At 37.2% G+C, this 19,002-nt stretch overlaps 1 protein-coding gene across 3 annotated transcripts in view; it reads left to right on the forward strand.

The window, feature by feature from the left end:
- The window catches only part of syt7a (synaptotagmin VIIa), a 106,158-nt gene that overhangs the window by 63,822 nt on the left and 23,334 nt on the right, over nucleotides 1–19,002 (forward strand). For all 3 annotated transcript variants that reach the window (XM_044125346.1, XM_044125347.1, XM_044125345.1), the window contains one exon: nucleotides 9,201–9,332. In XM_044125346.1, coding sequence (XP_043981281.1) covers nucleotides 9,201–9,332 — 132 coding nt within the window. The remainder of the gene's footprint in view (nucleotides 1–9,200; nucleotides 9,333–19,002) is intronic.

Here is a 19,002-nt window from a genome sequence, read left to right on the forward strand (position 1 = left end):
TAGTATTCATGGAGAGCCGTGAGGACAATGTTTATTGTGTTGTATTTCGAACTCTTAGCCTTTTTAGAGTCTTGAATTGAAACAATGGGATTTTGAAGGATAGAAACCATTATTTTGGCAACTTTTGCTTTTCAGTTGTGTGTGCATGCTTCTTACTCAAACCTGGTTGAGATAAAGAGTTATTTGAAATGTTGAATTTCTGACACTATTCAGTTAGACTTTGTAATTTCTGTGCCAATCCAGCATTCTGACTCTATGTCAGCACCTTACTCCCAACAATTTACCAGTATAATTTACCTTATATCGGCTTGATGTGAAATGTTTAGGCAGGTATCTTCTCTTTTTATAGTCTTAATCACTTTTTATTGTTTAGCTGTGCTATTGTAATGCAGCTGTCAAAACATATTCCTAAGAAACCATTCAAACTCTATCTGCTGTTTTGCTGTAAGTCAGTTCACGCTAACCTTACACACGGATCAAAGAGCATTAAAATACTAATATATAACCAGATTGAAGTTGTATTAAAACAATATTTTTTTCATTTTTCTCTGACACTCAGAAAAATTTAAGCTGCTATCTGTGGACATCAGACATTTTTGCGCTGACAGAGGACATATAAAAGTAAAAATTGTTGTAATAGAAGGCATGTTATTACCTGATAAACTTTATGCTCGATACAGCTCCTTCACAGTCTCGTTGTTTTACTTTCTTCATGAGATTTGCAGTGACTGTAACATTAACTGCTATTTGTCCTTCGTCTTCAGTTTAAGGTTGTTATTTGCTTTAAATCCAGGAATCCAATTGTTTCATAATCCTGAGGCAAAAACTGTTTCTAACAGACTGCTTTTGGTAGGTAGGAAGAAATCTGTCCTCTTGACCTGTTTACTTCCACTGAGCTTGCCAATGTTTCCTGCATCGATGATCTTTGTAGAACAATTTCTAATCCATCTTTTTTGTGTCACCACACATCCATTTGACATGTTGTTTGGAAAAGGGTCTGTCATTTTAATCAAGACAACAGAGTGTAGTCATTTACAACCATACCCCAACAGACCTGCATATAGATGTGTTGTCACTTATATAGTTTAGATACTTCCTGGTTTTAAAAGAGCTTGCCAAGCATTTTTGTCCAGTTTTTGATTTAAACGTGTTGGTCCACTTGTAAAGGGTCAAAACCAACTTACAAGTAACCTTTCAGCAAGATATTGAGTTTGTTTTCAGTCAACAATATTGATAAAAAATATTTAGAATTCCACTGGCAGATTTGTTTTCTCTTGTAAGATGTGAAAAATGTCTTCTTATATGTGAAGAAATCTGCCAGTGGAACTAGTACTTTTTAAAATCAATATTAAGGAATTATTGACTTAAAACAAGCTTTCATATCTTCCTAAGAAGTAACTTGTAAGTGAGTTTTGGGTTACTTGAAGTGGATCAAAATATTTACACCAGAAACTAGACAAAAAACAAAAAAGAACTTAGTAAGATTTAATGTTTTTGCGATTTTAAATGCATCACAGATAACGATTTGTGACAAGAAGAATCTGTATTAAAGTAATTTATTCTAGACTTCATCAGTGCAAAGTATTATAGATTTTGAAAAAAGCTGAGCTAAGCCCCTGCACCTCCCCCAATTTATTATAGGAGCTGATCATGGTAATGTGAGATAATGAAGCTTAAAACAAATAAGGACTCAATAAATGGGGCTATAAAAGTGCAATTAAAAAGGCTAATAAGCATAGAGCAATACATGTAAATATGTAATAAGATGTTAAATTTGAGGTTTACGCTTGTACTATGGATTCTTGCCTTTATTAAAACCAGTTAATTGACTACATTTATTCACCTTAAAATTAGACACTAGGCATCTCAGGGGAAACATTTAAATGTCTCAACAATGTCAGTTTACAACATTCACAGATTATGTGCCTCTAATGAGCTGTGATCAAATAAAAAGCTACTCATTGAAAACATAAAAAGTACTGAGTCTATTTTTTTATTATTTAGAAACTCCTGCCTGAAGAATGACAGGAAAGTGCGACATACTGGTGGTTCTCGTTCTGTCGGAGGATTGTTAAATGGTTCCACTGCATGCTCTGCTAAACAGTAACATCTGTTTTGTTGGCATTCAGCCTGTCTGCTTGCAATCGCTGTAACAGAACGGCGCTTACTTAATTACATTCCTGAGATGGTGGTAGGAAGAGCTAGAATATAGTTATCTTCACATATGTCTCATCCAGTTTGGTTATTTTTATCCACATTTTATAGGAAACAGAAGTTTTGTTAACTTATCTACTTCTTGTGTCCAATCTGTCCAAACCTTGAATGTTTTGTAAAAGCATCAACACCCACTGAACTTTTTTATTTTCTTCCCTGTCATGACCAGAAGCATCTGTGTTTTGCTAGAAAGACAAGCCCTCAAAAAAACTGTAATCTTTAAATTTTTCAAATGCATCCTCTTTCCAACACACCGGAGTAACATGAGTACCTCCATACCAGGCCTCTGCACATTCAGTACGATAATTATTCAGAACAGAGCAAAGTTATGTATCCATCCTTTAGTTAATCAGGAAAAATATCTCAGTGAGATTAAAAACCTCTTCAAGAGTGACCTGACCAAGATAGCAGAATTAAACATGCAATAAATCATAAATACAAGACCAGACACACAAAATGCATGACCAAGAGCAATCACATAACCAAACATAAAGGCAGTTACAGGAGCAAAGTAATCTGATCTCTTTTTAGAGGTATGATATGACATTAAATATTTCTGCAAATTATTCTATGTGGCTGGGTGGAAAATTTAAAAGCCGTTTTGTCCAGTTCAGTTTTGAGCTTTGGAAAAATAATGTCCCAAGAGCATGTTTTGCTGTATGAAAAGGGAAATAACACTGAATATTACTTCTAATTCACCCTGTCTTGTGACGATACATGGTAGTGGCAACATTATGGTGTGGGTATGCTTTTCTTCAGCATGGACAGGGAGGCAGATCACACTTAAAAATGGATGGAGCTCAATGTAGAGCAATCTTGGAGGAAAAAAACTGTTAGAAGCTGCTGAAGACTCAGGTGACATCAAGAATTAAACCAACCAATAGGATGCTTTAGATAAAAGTACAGTATCCAGTATTTTATGTTATATTGGCCCAATGTCCAGAACTAAATCCAGTGTCAAAACTTGAATGACGGTGTTCACACTTCGGTATCCTAAAGACTTGCATCTGTAAGTGCAGTGAAAGATGGTTCAATAAAGCATTGGTTATACAAGGTCAAATCACATATTTTAAAGTTTTATTTGTGAAAATAGAAAAAAATAGAAAAAAACCCCACAAATAACATTTGGAAGGTATCATCACTTTACAGTTATGCACTACTTAATGTTGGCTCATTAAACCAAATCTTAACAAAATGCATAAAGAATGGTTTAAGGAGTATCAATGCCTTTGGAAGTCAGGCTGATCATAAGGCAGCCTGACACGTCACTGTGCATCAGTTTAGGAACAATGGCTAAGCAGCTGTGTGTAGATTTGAGTTAACCCTGCCGTATTGATCTTATGTCACCAGCACCATTACTTCTGCAACATATTGTAACTCCTTGCCCAGAGGAAGTGGGGAGGGCAGATAAGAGAGGAGGAGGGTGATGAAGGGGCAGATGAGCAAGGACACTGTCAAGGTACAGCATGTGTTCAGAGTGCACCGAATCAGCTTTACTGTAGCCTCTCTCCATCCATTCCCTCTTTCTTTGTGTTCTCTGAAGCCTTCCCATGGATGTCACAGCTGAGCTAATGCCGGTGGCTAAAGTGGGCATCAGCGATGCAGCACAGCGTGCAGCCTCCAAGGTCACTGACAATATGGTCCATGATCATCAACCGTTGCACTCATTGTTGTAAATGCGAATTTAAGGTCATTGTTGGTGTGTTTCCGCCTCTGGAACATCAATGTCTCACATGATTGATGGCACAGAGGGGGCAGTAATAGACATGACCCTTTGCTGAAGACAGTTAATTTTAATCTTGGCTAGATTCCCTGTTTGGGTGAATCATTGCCTAATGAAAGTGTTGATGTCATTGACACAGATCTCTTGCCTTTGCAGAACTTGGACTAAATGGATTACTTTGGAGACCTATCTCCATTCTTTTTGGCTGGAAATCAATAATTCACCCCAGCTTCATTGACATCCCCTCCCTCTCTCACCTCAGCTTCCTTAATGTCTGGTGCGTTGAGCGAAGTGCTTTTATGAGATTCCTGAGTGTAAATGCCCGTACTTAAAGGGTAATCAGAGAAGAGGCATGCAACAGCCATTATGCTTACTATATCAATGTAAGCACCATATCATGTTGCATAATCCAGTGATTTTTAACCAGCGCTACAAGTAGCCGGCAAGTGCTTCTCCACAAATAGATGCAGTCAGGTCCATTTGGACCCGGATGCAGGTTTTTGTTGTCTTGGTTATTGGCAGTATCAAAACACTTATCATTAGAATTATATAATGGGTTTAAAGCACAAAGTTCTAAATGTAATTATAATGTTTGCAGTTGGAGGACATTTTATGAAGCTATAGTGCAACTTTTTAAGGTGATCAAATCTCTTTTAAATCACACTTCATCAAAATTTACAAACACTTATAACATTTTTAATGTCATATTAACGTTGCAAATGTTAGAGAATTTTTTACTGTTTTACTGTAAATTCGAAAGTTTTAAGAAATTTTTTTTTAGTATAAAGAAATTTCTGACTTAGTTCAAACATCTTAAAAGCTGTTTAGAAAGGTTTGCTAGAATTTCAGAATATTCCTCCTGACAGAACCAGCTGTAACCGAGTCCAGTCAGTTGGCTGGCCTGTTCTCACACACCTTTTTCACACACAAATTTCTTATGGGACTAAGACCAGAACATTCAAAACCATAAACAAAATTTAAAAATTCCTACATTCAAGATAATTATTACTAAATGTAAACTTACTTGTCAAATCAAAAGGATTATAAACAAAATATTAGAATTGGATAAGTCCTTGCTAAGAACTGTAGCAGTTAGTGTCTACTTGACATCTTGAATCTACGAAAGACACTCTGACCAATGGGTTTGCATTGTGCAGCTCTGTCAGCTTTCATTTCTCTGTCCGGAGTTTTGCTTTGAGCATTTCCATCACACTGGATCAGCTGTTTGGCTCAGCCGTCCCTGGATTATACCCTATTTTTCTTTTAGAAATCCTGGGCCTACCTTCATTGTATTATTTTGTGTCATTGCCTAGTTAGTTTGCAATGAACTGTCTCATTAACTTTGCAGAATTTAAATTCGAGCAGAAACCACCTTCCTATAAGAAAAGGAAACTTAGAATATTATTTGTCACGTAATCAATGAAACCAGCAGGTATTATTTCCTATCTACACTTGTCCCACTCTGTGATCTCTGTGTGTTTTTTTTTTTTATTCAATCTGGCAAATGTTGATAAGCTGTAGCTGTCCAGGTATATTGTTCCAGAGCAGATCTGGCTTTTCAATAAATGCCTCTTTGGCTGACTATAACTAAGCTTTCCTATGCTTGAGTTTCATGAATGATTTTCATGGTAGACATTGAAAATGATACGTTTACCCCTTGAAGAGTGATTTTTACCTGGCTGTTCTGAGGGGTATATTCATTCATTTTTTACCCTAAAAAACAATGCTGTGATCATCTGTGACTGCTGTCTTCAGTGAGAATCCAGACCTTTTCAATGTTACTGTTTATTCGGCCAAACTCACAGTTCCTGCCGTCTCTCTTGATTTCTTTTTTTCTCATTAAGTACGGCACGCCTTGAGCTTCTTAATTGTATATTGTGAGTTCACAGTGACAGCTTCCAAATAAACATATCACACTTTGAATCAGCTTGGACCTTTAATGTGCTTGGGGGCGGAGGAAGCAATAACACAGCACACTTGCCTGTTCACAGCTTTTAAATGTTCCAATTTGCCCCTTGAAAAGGAGGGTGCTTCATTGAAACAAAATTTGTATGTGAGCAGCCTGCAATTAAAAGTAAAGCCTGCACTTTAAACCTATATTCATTATTCAAATTGCATCTAAAATGAACTATTTTCCTAAATAGCAGAAAGTTGTGTTTGTAGCTAAAACCCAGTTCTCAATAAATCACACCAAGGCATCAAAACTAAAACTGAACTTTGATAGTCTTCAAAGTTTTTGGCGAGGTCATCAAGGGCTCATCAACTCAACTTAATGTAGCGCTTCCATCGTTGGAAACGCCCAAAACTCCCCAGCTGGGGAGAAACACACACAAAGGAAAGTTGTGCAGTTCACATGCAAAATGCAGTTGTACCTTAGGTAAACCTCTGAATTATATTTTGCAATGACAAGAGAGGAGAAGTGAAGAAACATTCAATACAATAGCTGGTAACAACTCTTAAAAAACAATTTCAAGCTTCAGAGCCGAGCTGTAATTGACTTAATTGACTCTTTGAGATATCGATGCAAAGAAATATGACATGTTAGGTTTTGTGAAGGATTAGCAATGTGTGACAGCTCAAAGTATTAAGAGAAGATGGAGTTGCATGAGCAGAGACATAAGCAGTTCAAGGAACATTAACAAGTTCACATCCTACTCAGAAGATGCTAAAAGTGATTTTTTCCCCCCCTTTTCTTTTGTGGTGGTTTTGCTCCTGAGCTGATAAATCAAGACATAATGCTGATTTCTTATCTTCCATCCCCTGTAAGATAAAAGAAGGTGAAAGAACTTAACACTAATCTAACTTTGAGGTTTTGCCACAATGATAAATTTTAGATTTTTAATCAGTTTTATATCTGGTTCCTTGTTTCTTGATTCTTAATCCTTTCTTAGAAATGTTTGTACAGTAGAATTAGTTATGTGTCTATCATTGACATTCATTTAGTTTTTAAAAATTGTTCAGTTTTAGGAAAGCTTTAGTTATTGGATATACTGTGGTTCATAATGGATTTGACTCTTTCCATTGATTTTATTTCATAATCTTTAGTTGAAATGTTTAGTGCTGACTCCAGATGTGTTCTAAATCTTGAGAGTTGAACATAAATCATATTATTCTTTTAAAATGCGATAGATATTGGTCTCTGGAAAGAAAAAAGGTTCATCCATCAGATATTTTGACAGTTTTTTCGTCAGCTTGTGATTAACTGCTTGGTTTCTGAACATTAATGTCATTTAGCTTAATATCACTGCCGGTTTAAAGAAGTGTGCTGACAACAGGTAGAGTGTGTATTCACATTTCATAGACAACAAGCTGATTATTTAATGATTCCTAATGGATGTGATATTTAACAGCTTGCCTTTTTAAGATGTCTACACATCCACACACACCTTTAGTAATTTGTCTAGTTGTTTTTTTTTGGTTCCTTCTGCTTTCCCTCCACATTCGCCTTTTTACACTGAACATTTGGGGCGTCTTTCTCCACAGTTAAGATTTAATTAAGCCTCATTAGGAAGATCTGGACTAATTGCTTCTATTTGAAAGATGGAGTATCTGGAGGTGTACGCCGTGTGTCATCGTTTTCTGGGTCACTGCTCTCTCACTCTTCTCATTTCATCTTCCGCCACAGCTGCTCTACAAATCCTACCACTTTCCGTTCCCTCTTCCTCTTACTCCTTAATTCCCAGGCCTCCTCATCACTGCCTCTCTCCACTGCTTACTGTCATCCAAACCTGCCGTTCTATAGCTTAAGCTCCTCACTGCGTTACGGTATCTCGGCTGAGAAAATATGTTGCCGTCAAGCTGTGGGGAGATATTAACCTGAACTTCAAGATTTCACCTCTTTTTTCTATGAATGAAGCTTTTTTTGGACATTGACTCTAAGTTTGTTAAATAATCTGCCTGTTATGCATCAAAGACTGTAGTTCCTGAGCTTTATAGGTCTCATAAAAACCTTTCAGATTAACACAAGTTCCTGACAACACCTGTCAAATGTGAAATTGGGTTATTTTGCAAATCATTTTCCATACTTTTTGGGTAATTTACAGATCACTTCACATATTTATCGATGTCAGCTTAATGAATATATCTGTTTATGCATTTTAACACATCTATTTTTAGATTTGATAGTATTTTGAGAACAAGCAAATTTAACATCTTCAGTTCCACTTGCTTTTTTGGATCCAGCATGTTTTATGTAGCAACTTCAGACTTTTCTAGACTCAAGTTTCCAGAGTTCAGTCTTTATGAACCTTTAAAATAAAGTAAAAGAAATGTATAAGATATACCAGTTTGTCATGAATTTACCTGGAAGAACAGATGGAAAGGAAGACACAAAAAACAAGATATATGTAAACGGAAAGCTGAAAATTAAACAGGAGTTGAAATGAAAAATGGACAGAAGAAACAAAATGATAAAGAAAGGAAGGAAATAAAAAGCCACAACATTTAGGCAATCAAATAGGGAATGAAGTCTATAAATACAAACATTTTTCCACACGCTTAATTCCTTTCGCCTTACAAATAATAAAATTTCATGTTTTTCCAAACTGTGTTGATCCCTAATTTAGTTTATAGGAGTTTATACTTTATATATATGTATAATTTTAATTACACAAGATGCAAAATATTAGATCCTCTTCACACCAGAATAATTTCAATCCCATGTTGCTGCTTCTTTGGAGATTTGAAAATCATACAGTAGTAAAAGCCTTTCCCAGTTTCCGACCACAATGCTTCCACCATGGGAATTGCATCTGACACTTCCTCATATATTTTCCTTTAAATATGGGAGTTTTCTGCACCTCCACCAGCCTTATTTAAGTTAGGTGAATGTTGCTTCTTTAAAGAGTTCTGCACAGGTGAGCATGACATTCTGCAGAAATGTAATCTAAAACCCAGCAAAGCCACTAAAAAGAAGCTTCTGTAGGTGAAAAGCCAAATATGAAATGTGAATCTGTGTGCTGCAAAATTACTTAGAAATTCTTGAATTTGACCTTTGATTTTCTTCCTAATATCCTTCCCTGGTCAGATTGCTTCCAGCAGGAGTTTTGGTTGTGTTGTGTTTTTTTGTTGTTTTGATCACTTTGTCTGTTTTCTCTGATTTTGGTCTTTTGTTCCACTGCCTCTTTCAATCTTCCTTCTGCCAATCTAAAATGATCTCTCCTTCTTCTTCATGCTCAATTCCTTTTCTCCTTTGGGCATCCGCATTCTTTTTCTTGCCCCTCTTTCTATCTACTGTATTTTTTTTGTCTTTACTGGGAGCCAGTGAAGGAAAGCTGGTGGTCCTGGCTTTGGCCATTGGTGTGGCAGAGCAAGATGACTTTGCCAATATCCCTGACCTGCAGGAAACAGCGCAGGCAGCACCACCAGCCAATCAGGAGCCCCCTCCTGAGAAGAGGTATCAGATATTGTATGAGAGAGAGAGTGTTTGTGAGCATGTGTGTGAAGCAACTGCATGAAAGGGAAATGTGACATGATTTCAGAACTCATGTAGAGCAAAATCTTTCTCTTTTTTTTTTCCCCAGTGATTGTGCACCTGAAATAGCCTTTCACAGTCTGTTGCAGTTATAAAAATACATCCAGAGTTTGCAACGTAAAACTGAAAAAAAAACACTCATCTAATGGTGAGATCAGTAAAAGAGATAAAACGTTTCAGGTTTTAGCTGTAAAGAAGTAATGAACTTCTAAACCACTAGAGTGAGATGCTCACTGGCACTCTACTCCTCTATTATGCTTTTAGAGGCAACATTTTAAACAATCAGATAAAACTGTGTTTTCCTATGCCAGTGGTCTTTCATTTTACATGATCACCATAATCATTTTCTCTATCACAATGACATTTTCTCTCACTATTTTCCTCCCTATTTTTTTTCAGTCTTTTTACTCCTGTCTGAGACCTCCTGCTGGTAATTGTCGTATTTCTTTTGCATTTCCATGCTTTTTATTATCCCAGCCTGTTCTGCGCCTGTGTTCTTCTTTTTCCCTCGTGCTCATTAGCTTCCTTCAATCACCCCTCGCCGCTCTGAGAGTCTCGTCTCTGCAGCTCCGCAGAGGGCCCAGAGAGGCTCCTCATTATTCCACAACACGTTAGTCACTTACATAAACATGCAGCCAAAAATAGCCTCTTTCCTTGTCAGCCAAGTTACACACTTCGAGTCAAAAATATTTCCACTCGTCTGTGAGGATGCACCAGCCTTGCTTGCATGCAGTCTTCCCGTCTCCAGAAATAATTATCTCTGGATTCTGTTGTGGAATCGGACCAGTTTTAATAAGCGACTACAGGGGGAGGGCCATGTTAGGCAAATAGCTCCCGCCATTTTTTATCCGCTGATGGTCGTCCAGATTATCTGGATTTCGCACCCCAGAGCCGATGTTAAATCCTTTCTTTTCTCCAGCCTTCTCGTGCATGTGAGATACTCAGTTTTTGTCTGCACTCCGGTTAGGTTAATTTAACCTCCATCTGTTTTTGTAATAATTTGGTGACACGCTTTAAAACAAAATGGTAGATGAGGGCGAATTAATTCTGAAGTACATCTTGAATCTGATAGTTATTTCTGGAGACTGGGAGAAAATGAGGGTTCTGTTAAAACAGATTTAATGCCTTGCTCTTATTACCTTGTTTCATATTAAGTCATTTTGCAACCACAAATGTCCATACAGAGTTTTTTGGGGTGGGGTTTGATGCGATAGGCCAACACAAAATCTGATATACAATACATGGCAACTATTCTTATAAATTTCACATTACTGTTTTATGGAGTCTCTTAAAAAACAGATCTCCCTTACTTTTCATACATTTTTACCTTTAAAGCATCCCTTTGCCAAAATCTGGTTTGTCTTTTCATCACGGTTTCGCAAACTGTTTGTTGATCATCAATGCTGCAACACCCACACAGCCTGCAAACAATTCTCTTCTGTTCAATTTGCCATGTATACGGCATTTGTCTTTTCTAGCTTTTTTGTGTAAACTGAGAAACCTTTACAAATGGATTGTGAAATCTGCTAATAGACTAAACAGCAAGTGGGAAGCAGCGTGTGGCCCCCAGGATCCACCTTGATTATCAGCGACTGAGTGCATTCCGGTATTCGCAGGATTAACCTGTGGCTCATTTAATTTCTTTGACTTACAAACAGAACAACTGACAGCTTACAGTCTGTGTGGAATAACAAACTGCTGTAGACCCAGTCCATAATTTATTTGAGATGTAAAGTATAAACATAAAGGGAGTGTTTTATCCCTCTTGGCCTCGGCGCTGCTTTCACAAATGTCTAAGAATGACATTATCAATCTCCCGTATAGCATATGGAGACAAAGCCACAATTTCATTCATCCCTCACCCCTCTGCCCATCCTGTTCACCGCTTTTCAACATAGTCACTCTGATCACTCATCTCCGCCTGCATTGAATTCACTGGTTTCGGTTTAAATATATTACTGGTACAGTCAAAAACATAACCGCTGCAGTTTATTTGATTGGGTAATGCAGCTATAACATGTTAGCACAATCCATGCCAGGGTCAAAATTAAATTTCTCTGCTAGCTGATGTGTCCCAACTAAAACTGGTTGGTCAAGCAGCCAGTAGCGACTTTAATTTAGTTTGCTCAAATATATATGTTGGTTCTCATAAGCAGCTCTTGCTTCATGCAGCTTTCAAGCAGAGTCTGCAGAACCTCATTAAAAAATTTAAATGAAGCTTTGATGTATGCAAAACATACAAACATAAACTTCGTTCTGACATATCCAGTTTCAATTTAATTGTATCATTAACTGTTGATCTTAAATACATAACAGGTCGAGCTTATCATTAAAAACTGCACTTACTGTAGATTAATGAATGGTGAAATATTTTTACATTGCTGTGTTGGCACAATAATTCAAGTAAAAGAGCTTGGAGATCATTGCTTCACTGATGTATTTATTTTGGCATGTTGCTGATATTGTTTAACCTTGGTCACAGTGAAATGTAGGGCTGCAGCTAACAAATATTTTGGTAATTGATTATTCTATCGGTTATTCTGACAGTTAGTTGATTAATTGGATAACAAAAATTGGTACATTGCAGGTTTTTTATTGAACCAGTTAAGCCATTTTTACACTATATTTGAAATACATTGAAAGATGATAATAAATAAATAGTTAAATTCTTTTTATGAATAAGAAAATAAAATTTAATAAGTGCTCCTTTTCTGTACATTTGTAGCAAAGGATGCATCTGCAGCTAAAAAAATACTGAGAATTATTATTTCTTTAAAAATTGAATGGCAAAAAGTACTTAATACATTTATTTTACAGAATTTGAATTTGGCGAAGCTAAAATTTCACTTGAGGAGAATGCAAACGCAAAATACTTTTCCTGTACAGTTTTGACCTAATTACTGCTCTATGTTTTTGTTTTAGCAAATGCCCTTTTTACGATTCTATATACTCCAGTTAATGATTAATCGATTACTAAATTAGTTACAGATTATTTCAATAACTGATTAATCACGATTAATGCAATCAATTGTTTTAGCCCTAGTGAAATGTATCTAAAGTTCCTGAGGCCAAAACAAATATAACTCTTTTCTTTATATATCTGCTCCATGTCTCCGGTTAAAGGCAAAGTGGCGTTGTTGTGTCCGATATTCATAATTCACTGACCTTGTGTGTGCTGTAGCTGGGTGAAAGCGCTCTGTGGTGGCACGTTTATGAAGTGCAGCAGAGCAGACTGACAGTTCGAACTGCAGCAGGCCCGGCCCAACTGATAAAGAGTTCTGACCAGTGACAGGGCGGAAAGGTTGTATAATGAGAAGCTTATCTACCAGGCATCTGTAAGTTGTGTTTTCTAAGAAGGCCCAATTAGTATGCTAGAGTTGCTGCTTAATGCCTCATTGGTCTTCGCTCAAACAATTCAGTTACAACTCAGTGAGCATATTCTGCAGGTTCTCTTTGGCCGCTCGTCGTTTTAAAGAGAGCTTTCAGTCCAGATCCCCTCGGAGCAACGATTGAGCGGTCCAATGAGAACCGGGCCACAGTACCAAGTAGGAGGGATACGCATCTTTGTGCCACATTAACATTCAATCCACTTGCCTGTGGTCCTTTAATTATTCATCCATGCATGTTACATAATTCTGTGTAAGCCAGTGAAGGCAGTTTTTTTTCAACCTCACGGATATTATTAGACAGGGATGTATATCTGTGTGCCATAAAGAAGCGATGCATTCAGAGAAATTTGCTGTGTTTATTGCTATGTGGGCCGTGTAATATCATTTTATTATTAATGAGCTTAAATTGATCTGAAAGACAGTGGATAGGGGTTATGAGCTAAATCAATATTAATGTGTGTTTATTTAAGTTCACAATGGGTAATTATTTTCATTACTCTCATAAAGAGTTAAATCTTTTTCTTCTGTGGAACGCTGTGTGCAGCATAGCCGTCAGCCACAAGGTAGCTCAGAGAGAAAAAAAAAAAAAACGCATTAAAAAAGGAAATAACATTTACGTAGGGAAATGTTTTCTGCTTTGTGTGTGTGAAAGAGGTTATTCTCTCCACTTTTGTTCTATATCTTTATTTTTTATTTCATTCTTGATTGTTTATTTCCTTGAATTTATTTCAACATTGTGTATATTTTCAATCCGTTTTCTATAATGAAATGTCTATCTTGTTTTTATCTGTATACACTTTTTGTTTTTTTCTGCATTATTTTTTTTTCTGTTTTGTAAAATATACTTCTTTCCGTTGTTTTTCATCTGAAGCAGTTTTTAAAATTAGTATTTATTACTTTAGTATGGACTGCAATGTTTTTTTTGTTTTTTTTCTTATGTTTTGCTTTTTACTCGTACATGTTGGTCACTGTGCTCTTAGTTCGTCTTTACAAAACAGCTTAAATGTTCCCCTACAAGCGTTTTTAAATATTACAGGAAAAGAAATGCTTGTAATCTCTATCAGAATTTGTACATATAAATTGATTATTCCATGCCTTGCTAGTCTGATACAGCCTTCCTCCTGTGACAAGGGCTTTCTAAGCCTAACTAATCAACAGGGTCACCAGGGGCTCTGCTTAAAACTGTCCCCAAGGCAGTGGCTCCCTGAGGCTGCCGTGTTCATCCACACATCACTGGAGGAATGTCGAAATGTATTCAGCTGCATGCCAAGACGGCTGTAGGAAGATAGCATTTAGCCACGGCCAAAGGAGAGGATGAAGAAGAGGGGGCAGCGTGTTCATACACCAATGCATACAGTTACAGGCCAGTGGAGAATGATAGAAAGTTCAAAGTACAAATCCATTGAGAGAGAGAGTCAACTTCACATTTGTGTTTTAGCTGAAGGTGGATCTCCATCCATCAGGTTTGTGCAGAACCAGATTCCCACCTTTTTTTTTTTACATAGCTAGATTGATGGTGAACTGGGAGAGGAGCTATTAGGAGCATTAACTCAGGACTTCTGTGCCCCATCTCAGAACAGGTTTGATAAATGCAGCTGCCTCATCCTCAGGCAATCTCTGAGATAAATAAGGATCCAAAACATTTACAGCAACTTCTATTTTGGATTTGGAGTCTTATTGGACCTCTGAAAATGGACTTTTTTTCCCCTCACGGCTTTGTGTTGCTTATATTGCTTGGGAGGAGGAGGCAGTTGCTGTGATAGACTCTGAGGCATGAATGCAAAATTACAGGAAGTATTTGGAGGCTGTAAAAGAAGCAGAACAGTGAGCTGTGGTACATAAAGAAGTCACTAAACATACCCCAAGTTACAAGAGTAATTGCACTTACCATTTATCATCAGCAATTTTTGTGTGCTCACTGAACAATTTCACTAAACAGGTTTGCTGTAAAGTCATTACAGACCCTTAAAAACTCCAATATTTACATTTTTCAAAAGTATTAGTATTGTTTGAGCATTTCCTTATTTTGGCACAGTACAACACAAAAAACAAATGTCAGTGTTTTGTATTGAGAGTTAATATGATAAACCAACACAAAGTATAATTATAAGTTTGAATAGAAAGAAAAATTATAAATTTCCTTCATGTTTTTTTTTTTTTTACCTATGAGAATTTGAAAAGTGTGGCATGGAATTGCATTCAGCTGCCCCATCGACAGAAAACAAACCTCTATGTAAAACTCTCAAACTCCAGCCCTTTTTTCCTTATCTGTAACTCGCAGTAGGAATTTTTTAATTTTCATCTTTTCTGTTTTCGGCTAATCTTCAATGAAAGAATCACAAGTATTTTATGTGTATTACTGAAATAGGATTTCACTAAATAAATCTCTTTTAGGCTAAATTACCATTCCAGCATGCAGGAAGTAATTAGTTGACACTGAAAGCAACCTTATTTATTAAGTCATTCCAAGGATTTGCTGCAGCTTTTAAGGAATGACAGCAGGTCTGACTCTAATGTGAATGCTGATGTGGTTCATGTGGATGATGACTTATGTAAGCAACAACGTGCGGCAGTTCTCACTATGATCCTTGGTAGTGAGCTGCACTCCTAACGCATGATAGATCAAGTGGGTGGCAATGAAATTGAGCATAGATGTTGAAATACATCACTCCATGGTCTCAGCATGTTTGTTTGAGTGTTTGCAGAAGAGCGTAAGACTGAATGTTTGAAATAAGAAAAAAAAGAAAGAAAAAAGTGTGGGGTGGAGGGTCTGGGTTGGGCTCTCTTTCTCGCGTCTCTCTCCAGCCTAGAAGTGGAGTGTCTTTGCCCCCCCTTGCCTCTCTCTTCGAGCTGCTGGCCATCGGTCAGGTAATGAAACAGGATAGTATCACAGGACGGTGAAACCCAAAGTATGCCTGCCTGCCTCCATATGTCCGTTCACGTGAATATGTGTCTGCGAGGCTCTCACCCGTACCTGTCATATATCCTAAACCTTATCTTCTTTGTTCTCAGTGTGTTTGCTTGTGTGTTGCACCCACCCCTCCCTGTGCCCACCACCCCTTTTCTCAAACACACCCTTTTGTCCACTCCCAACAGCCTCTTGTCAGACACACCCCAAACATCCTCCCAAACCCATATATATACACATATATATATGGTCTATATTTCAAGAGTTGTTGCTATGCCAACAGCCCACTTTCTGTGTCTTCGCTGTGGCAGAATCTGATCTGAACCCACTCTGCCTCCCACTGGACACTGTAGACTACTGCAGGCTTTACAGAGCCACGTCTACCACAGCAGCCCCCTGAAGGGTTGGATGACAAAGAAAGCATTGGCACCAAAATTATATCAGTCGCTGTTCTGCCATCTGCCAAAATTAATATTGCTTTCTTAGGAATATAAAAAAAATTGGAATCAGATTTAATTTTGATGCAGAGAGCAATCTGGAGAAGAAAACTTAGTTCCTCCAGCAGAGCTGCAGCCCCAGCCACTTTGTTTCAACAGCCTGGAGGCAGAGAGCCCAGGACCACCTTTGGCTGCTCTGGCTCTTACCTGAGAATGCACTGAACTCCTGAATGAAGTATGAGGGAAAATTAATAATTGAAGACGTTCAGTCTCCCATCAATACTTGGGAGATGGAGGAGGCGGGAGGTGCACTGCTTTACTTCAATCCCTACTAGTCTCTCCTGGCTGTAGAGTAGATTGTCATATCTTCACCCAGCATCTCCCTCTCCTCTCTCACTCTAGTTTAGATGTAGTCCAAGAAAGTGAAACAAACGAACAAAAAAAAAAAAACACCCCTTGGCAATAAATACACAGTACAGTGGATTTCGAGTGTGCACACTCTTTTTAAAATCCCAGGGTTTTGTGATGTGAGCAGATAAACCAAACCTTTTCCAACTTTTATTTGATATGCATCCTGAACTGTTCAACTGAAACCTGGTTGTAGCAGTCTGCACTTCTTTAAACTAATGCTTAATTGAAATACTGTTTGATTCATTTTCATAATTTAATCTTCTTGCGTTGATATCTGCCATCAATTGTAGCGACTCTGATTAACCAGAAATAAAGTTCTCCTGTCACATTTGATTTTCTTCAGATTTTTCATCTTCTGTTGAAAGTCATAATTTAGAGAGTTTGTTAAAGATCAAAAGAATCTGATTTGAGAAATCTGTCAACCAGAAGAAGAACAAAAAAGATCCAAAACATTATTTATATGCTATTGCAAAGTAGAGACAATCATTAATAAGAAAAGTAACTAAAGCTGTATTACACAATCAGACATCAGTGCAATAGAGTATAGCACAAAAAAGCATTATTTTTAATTACGGTACATGACTACTGTTTATCATTTATTTAGCCAGTCTAATGTATTTCACCTGTATATGGTTTGTTTATGATAATTGATAAACAAACCAATTATCAATTAGATCTCGATTATTTTCTTTTCCCACAAAATAGTAAAATGTTATATCTTCAAAAAGACCAAGATAGTTTTGTAACTTATTTCTATTAGAGATAGATTAGAGGCACATCACTTAAAAACCATCAGGAGTTATTACTGGAATCAAAGTTTACATTTCTTATTTGTCAAACTAATTTATATTTCCTGGTGTCTACTGACAAAAAGTATAGAAAATTAGACTATCAAAATCAAAACTAAGCAACAGAAACCAAATGTTAGTCTCTAAGATCAGTTTTACAGGGACTTAGAAAATAAAAAATGTAGCAGTCAACCAATTAAGGTTGTGATAGTTGTAAAGCCTTTTCAAACTCCAGCTTAGCATGTGGAAAAGTCTCTAACTCTGAAAGGAGAAAAAATGACATAAAGGTGCAATCCATCCCATTGGGTTCCTTGTCTTTTAAATTCTCCACAACCTTGAATCTGCCACTGGTCAGTTTGATGAACAATCTCGCTTTTGTAGCAGAAGAATTCAGTCTTACTTTTGTCCTGGGGTTTCATGCAATGGGATCTGGGATCCCAGTGCCCTTTGCTGAGCATCCTTTGAGTTAGCCTTGAGGATCGCTTCAGAGGGTCTGATGGGGATTTCTTCCAAATACTTCCAAGCCTGAGCAAAATCTCCCAAACGCTTGTGAAGAATATGATACAGACTAACTAAACTAAAATTGAAATTTTAAGACATGTTATACATTGGATGGAAACAGCTGATATTGCAATCTATTTTAAATTATATTTATAATCCACAGCCTTCAGTTGTCTGCTAGAATGCTGAAGGTGATTGCACTTCTTGGTATTCCAGCGAATGCAAGCATACTTCCAGCTCAAGTTAGGAATGACTTCATGGGAAATAAATGAACATTTTGAAATGGCCTCACTGGAATCATAAAATAAATTTGGTAGAAAATCTGTGGGATCACCCAAGTAAGGTTGTACACTGTCAACAACCCCACAATCTGATAGATCTGGAGAACCTTATCTTGACAAAGTCACGACATGCTAATCAACACATACCAAAGAACACTGGTTGAAATTAAATCAAAGGGAGCCTGAAAATGTGAAGAGTGCAGTCATTCAATCATGTTTTACCTTTTTATTCAGTTTTTTATTCAGTTTTTTCCTGTTGCTTTTCAGTTGAATAGCACAGAATAAACGTCACAATAAACGTGAAAAAAGTTGTTAATTCTTGGCCTAATTTCTTACCTCACAAAAGCTCTGAACTTTAACCAGGGTGTGTATGTTTAAGAGCTTTTGCTACTAAAACCAATCACTAAAGAACAACCTCTGTCCTTCCTGAAATGGAAATATGACAAACCCTCAAAGAGGGTTCTCATCTTCCCTAACTTTTTTTTCCCCTGCCAATTTTTTTAATTTTTTAATTTTTTTTTTTTTGCTGGTTGAAGTGTTTGCTTGTCTTGTTTGCTCGCCTTTTCTGTCTGTCTATTTGTCAGTATATTTTCCTTCAGTCAGTTCTGTCTTTGTCCTTTGCAAAAATGCCCACATTATTGCATTCAACATCGATTCTCATCCAAATTTGGAGCTTTTTTAGCGCAACCAACAAAGAGCGCGCACTTCCTCTCAGCGAAAAGCTCGATAGAGAATGCTGGCCAGACAGACAGACGTTTTATGGGCTCCTTGTTTTATGGCCTGTCCAGGGCATTGCCTTCACTCGCTCTGAGTGACAACTACTTGCATATATTGAATATGCACATGTAGCCAATGCCGGTTTGTGCTTTGGCCCCGT

The sequence above is a fragment of the Gambusia affinis genome, linkage group LG08 (assembly GCF_019740435.1).
Source record: "Gambusia affinis linkage group LG08, SWU_Gaff_1.0, whole genome shotgun sequence".
NCBI classification, from domain to species: domain Eukaryota; kingdom Metazoa; phylum Chordata; class Actinopteri; order Cyprinodontiformes; family Poeciliidae; genus Gambusia; species Gambusia affinis.